General features: G+C 23.7%; 1 protein-coding gene across 3 annotated transcripts in view; it reads right to left on the bottom strand.

Annotated features, from left to right (window-relative positions):
- Positions 1 to 327: 327 nt before the first annotated feature.
- LOC115881019 (phosphatidylinositol 3,4,5-trisphosphate 3-phosphatase and dual-specificity protein phosphatase PTEN) overlaps positions 328 to 6,277 on the bottom strand; it is a 41,627-nt gene continuing 35,677 nt past the window's right edge. For 2 of the 3 annotated variants that reach the window (XM_030898371.1, XM_030898372.1), the window contains one exon: positions 3,778 to 3,974. Coding sequence is in view for 2 of the 3 variants with exons in the window: in XM_030898372.1 (XP_030754232.1) it covers positions 3,955 to 3,974 (20 nt within the window). In the remaining variant the exon portion in view is untranslated. Of the gene's footprint in view, positions 1,625 to 3,777; positions 3,975 to 6,277 lie in introns of those variants that run through there. The other variant, XM_030898373.1, reaches the window with a different exon arrangement.

Raw genomic sequence — 6,277 nt, 5'->3', positions numbered from 1 at the left:
TATCATGATATATGGAAAATATCATGATGTGTGTGACATCATGGTATATGGGATATATCATGATATATGTGAAATATCATGATATATGTGATATATCACGATATTTGTAACATATCATGATATATGGAAAATATCATGATGTGTGTGAGATCATGGTATATGGGATATATCATGATATATGTGAAATATCATGATATATGTGATATATCATGATATATGTGATATATCATGATATTTGTAACATATCATGATATATGGATATATCCCATATATCATTATCGTATATGGGATATATCATGATATATGTGATATATCATGATATATGTGATATATCATGATATTTGTAACATATCATGATATGTGGAATATATCATGTGTGTGGCATCATGGTATATGTGATATATCATGATATATGTGATACATCGTGATATATGTGATGTATCAAGATATATTCGGAATATTTAGAGAATATTAGATATTAATTTAAATGTTTGAATATAATACTATATAAAAATCATGATGTTTATATACATATCGTGATTCGTGATACATATTATATATACGCATCCCTGATTATTTTGTGACTTTTATAATTTTCAACTTTTCTATATCAGAACTTCAATTTTTGCATATCCCCATAAAAATCATGATAATATATCATGATACGCCAGTAATATCTTCGCATTCTTTACCGAACTTTGCTGAAACTAGTTTTTTAAAACTTTCGATATATTTTGAGAACATTTAGATACATATTTAACTAAATAAATATGATATTGTTTTCCATCTTTTCAATAAAAAGCATGATAATCAGTGATATATCACTGATATATCATAATATAATCTCTGATATCTTCGGAATACTTTAAAAAACGTTTGGATTTTTGAATATATATGATATTGACTTTTTATTCCATATATTATAATATATTATCATAATATTCGCTGATATATCATAATATGCATGTCTGATTTTTATGTAGGGCTTTGCTATAAACAGCTGGTATTCTTTAAAATCTAGTTTTTTTTTCAAATCTTTTCATAGTATTTTGGAACTAGATAACGCTAAATAAATATCATGATATTCATTTCCATCTTTCCAACTTATCATTCCATATAAAACAAAAGGTATCAAGGACAGATATCACTGATATATATCATAATATGATTTACTGATATCTTCAGAATATTTTAAAGAGCATTTAGATTTTTGAATATATTACCACATACATACTTTATCATGATACATATCTTGGATACATATCATGATACGTATCATGATATATCACTAATATCTTCCAATTTTAAATATGTCATTTTTAGAACTTCTGTATCATAATATACATTTATATCATCGTATATCATTAATATCATATACAAGGTGATATTGAAAGTTTAATTTACTAAAATTCCTGATAATGGCAGACGAATTCAACGATCCTGATACGACTCTACGCCCACTTGATTTAATCGGTGATAGAATATCGAGGTTAGAATATTTCGTACAGGCATATTATATACGTATAGCTAAAAGCGGATTTTTCCATATAAATAAATAACACTAAATAATAACAACTATACAGAAAAAACACCAGTACACACTGCTACATATTATACAATGCGTCTGAAACAAAACAAATATATATAACAATTATACAGTGCGACCCAAAAATAAAGTTCACTACAAAATGGAAAAAAACTGCTAGAGTTATTTGAACGACAAAAATTAATCCCTTTAACATATGTCATATGGCAATTGTCATGGCTACGACAGTCATGACAAGTGACACATGACATGTCAAAGTGTTTTTAACATTATTCCAATAACTCCCTACTAACAATGTTCTTTTTTTCTCATTTTTTTTTTTACAAACTTTACGTGATACGCTGTAATACACTGACAAGCACGAAAAAAAAACGGCTTAAAATTATCATGTATTTTTAAAGTTCAGTATATTTTGTTCTAATGTGCCGATTTTGATGATTTTTTAAGCAATTTGTAGCTAAATTATTAGACTATATTCTATTATACGAGGGAAAACAAAATTTTGCTATAATGGCACACACCGAGTGTTTCAAACTTTCTCTAAAATAAAAACATTTTGTTTTCCCTCGTATAATAGACGTATGGAGACTTTACTTTTTAATTTAAAAAGAGAATAAAAAAGACAAATAATTAAGCTACAAATTGCTTAAAAAATAATCAAAATCAGTCCACCGGAAAAATTACATAAAAATAATACATAAAAATTTTAAGTTGGCTGTTCGTTGTGTCGATCAGTGTATATACCATGTACCTTCCAGACTACATTTGATAAAAAGTGATTAAATATAAATAAAATTATTTAAAATCGATCGTTAAAAAATATAATTGAACTAAAATGTGTAAATAAATGTACTAGTTCTGAAAAAAACTGTCAGAAAATAGTTTTAATTTGATTTAAAATACTAAATTGCCACTCTGTCTTTTAATATTAATATAATATTAAGATTACAGTATACTGACAGCGACAAAATTGATGTTATTGATAAAATATTTGGCATTAAAAAAATTTTAAAATTCTAAAAACTCTCGTATTTTTCACCGAAATTCAAAAAGTACTAAAAAATTTGAAAATAAATTAAAAGAACGCCTATTCTCAAAAAACGCTTACCTTTTTTGATAATAGTAATCAATTAAAATTATACACCTAAAAGTAAAACGAAGACCTTATTATTATCATCATATTTGTACAAAGAAAATTCTAATAATAACATTAATAATAAAAACAAAAATAATAATAAGCTTGAAAATTACATTTTAAATGGCCGTTACGATTAAAAAGTATAAAATTTTGTGAGTATTTTCCGTTTTCTAAAAAAATATTTTAAATATTCCTTCAAATCAAATATACTATAATATGTCAATAGGAGGAAATTTTATAATACCATATAATCAAAAAAGTTTAATATTAGCACCAATTTTTTTTATATAACATACTTGTATACAATGAAAATGAAATTCAAGAAAATTGTAATTTCTCGTAAATTATAAATAAAAATACAGAATCATATAAATTTTAAAAAAAGAGTTTGGTTTGGAATTACATTCCTTTTTTTCACACACTGTATATCATAGAAAACTAAATCTCATACAAAATTTAGAAAAATCAGATCAATCTACGAAAAACGAAGTTCATAGAAACATGAATCACCTCTATACAGGGTATATCAAGCAGATCACGAAATATTGGGACACCCTGTATAAACAAATAACTTTGTAGGAAAAAGCCAAATCGCAAAACTATACATCCTGTATATAATCACGGTCCGATACTCACTAGCCGTTCTACTCTTATTAAAAACTCTTTGATCATATGGTACTACAATTTTTTAATTTCATTTTTGATTTTCGAAAATATATTATTTCATGCTTTTTTCTTCCTTTTTTCCAAGAAGAACCTTAAGGCAAGATTTATTTTTAAAATGTATAAAAGCAAAACTGAGATCACAAAATAATAATTAATTAACTAATTAAACAAAACAATTAGTTTGTACTTTTCGTTTAAAAAAAGAAATTAATAATTATAATAATTGATAAAAAATTCTGACGAATAATTGATGTGTCGTCACTTTTTTCTGTACAAGTTTTTTTTTCGTTTAAATAAAATTAACAAAAATAAAATAAAATTAATAATAATCAGCAAAGCAGCGATTTTAACCAGTGAATTCATAATGAATGTAATTGAGTCATATTTTTTTCCACTAAACATTTTTTTTTCTTATAAATTAAATATAAAATTTTTTTAAAAATAAAAACACCGGGTATATTTTGGTTCTGATCCATAAAAAAAACATCCAGAAGAAAAAAAAATGACTCAAAAAGCAAAAAATATGAAAATGAAACATATATATCATGCAATTCTTTTTATTTACACCTTATCCATTACTCTGATTCGTTTGGCCAAATTTTGATCATAGGTATGTTGACTCCCCTGGAAAATGTACAAGTCAGTCAAAAAAACAATAAACCAAAAAAAAAGGAAATAAGCAAAATTAAATGGAAAATAAATGAGAAAAAAATCTTTTGTAAAAATGATTTTTCGAAATTTCAGCTAAATTCGTGTTTAAGTAAATTTTTCAAAAAAATACTGCTTTTTATAAGCATTGTTCTTTTTTACTTTGTTTATGTTTGTTAAGCTTTTTGGATTAGTTACATTCTTTTATTTATTTTATATTTTTTATTTATAGTTATAAACAAATAATTATCATAATTATGGTAACTACCTGTTCATAACAAATAACTACCACAATAATTTATAGTAATTACTTGTAATAAACAAATAATTATCATAATTATGGTAATTACCTGTTCATAACCAATAATAACACAATAATTTATGGTAATTACTTGTGATTAGCAAATAATGATTATATTTTTGGTAATTACTAGCTCATAACAAATAATTACCACAATAATTTATGGTAATACTTGTAATAAACAAATAATTGTCATAATTATGGTAACTACCTCTTCATAAAAAATAATTACCACAATAATTTATGGCAATTACTTGTTATAAACAAATAATTGTCATAGTTATCGTAAATACCTGTGCATAACAAATAATTACCACAATAATTTATAGTAATTACTTGTGATAAACAAATAATTGACATAATTATGGTAATTACCTGTTCATAACAAATAATTACCACAATAATTTATGGTAATTACTTGTAATAAACAAATAATTATCATAATTATGGTAATTACCTGTTCATAACCAATAATTACCACAATAATTTATGGTAATTATTTGTAATAAACAACTAATTATCATAATTATGGTAATTACCTGTTCATAACCAATAATAACACAATAATTTATGGTAATTACTTGTGATTAGCAAATAATGATTATATTTATGGTAATTACTGGCTCATAACAAATAATTACCACAATAATTTATGGTAATACTTGTAATAAACAATAATTGTCATAATTATGGTAACTACCTGTTCATAAAAAATAATTACCACAATAATGTATGGTAATTACTTGTTATAAACAAATAATTGTCATAGTTATCGTAATTACCTGTGCATAACAAATAATTAGCACAATAATTTATAGTAATTACTTGTGATAAACAAATAATTGCCATAATTATGGTAATTACCTATTCATAACAAACAATTACCACAATAATTTATGGTAATTACTTCTAATAAACAAATAATTATCATTATTAAGATAATTACTTGTTGATTACAAATAATTATCACCGTAATTTATGGTAATACATTACTTATTATAAGTAATTACCATAAATTATTATGGTAATTAATATTTAATACCATAAAACTTGCTAAAAAAATAAAAAAAAATTAAAAGTGTAAAATAAAAATAACGTTGCATCAAACGTTATTTTTGGACATCAAAACGATTTTAACCGAAATTTCTGCAAGACTTTTACCTTTTTCCGTCTCCTTTCACATTATTTTCACATAAAAAAAAGCAGTGTTAGTGGTTAGTTGAGAAAAAATATGAAAATAAAAATAAATGAAATTCACAAAACAGTTGTTATTCAGTTAATTTGGTTTTATTCCATTATAATAGAAAATACTATACACTACGAGGATATTTTGTTACTTTTGTTTCTTTATTTATTTCTGCCTATAATACATATATAGTTATAAATGTAATGTCGGAAGAAAATGTACAGGGTGTTAGGAGATGGTAAGAAATTAAGTAGATTTTTTTTGCTTTACAACAAAAATGAAACTGATTGTCCTATAATATACAATTTTTCCCAATGAGGTAGATCCAAAAATTTGCCTCCAAAAAACATTTTTTTTATATATATTTATAACACACCTTGTATATTTTTTCTGTTTTTTTTTACCAGGACTAAAACCTTAATATTATATTTTGTACTCATCTCCACATAATACCAATTTCGCTTTCTGTATTTTTGTTAGATTTTAATATAAAAACATTATCAAAAAATTCGAAACTATATTTTATTATACAATTTTCAATCATAATTTTATTTCTACTTTTTTTTACGAATATTTTTATTCTCTTGTTAAAAAATATCCATGTTTTTGTTGCTTCCTAATTCGTATACAGAGTGTCTCAAGTTTCTAACCATTTTCTAGTATATTTTAATAAATAATAATATTTTAAATCATTTTCAGAGCTCTTCAAAACACTCTGTATAGTTTATTTTTAAATTCACGCTGGAATCGATAAAAACATGGATAATTTAATTTTGAAAATACAAATTTTTA

This window comes from Sitophilus oryzae, unplaced genomic scaffold (assembly GCF_002938485.1).
Source record: "Sitophilus oryzae breed Bouriz unplaced genomic scaffold, Soryzae_2.0 scaffold_1693_pilon_pilon, whole genome shotgun sequence".
NCBI lineage: Eukaryota > Metazoa > Arthropoda > Insecta > Coleoptera > Curculionidae > Sitophilus > Sitophilus oryzae.
Note: the sequence above shows the minus strand (reverse complement) of the source record. Positions and strands in the feature narration are given on the sequence as shown.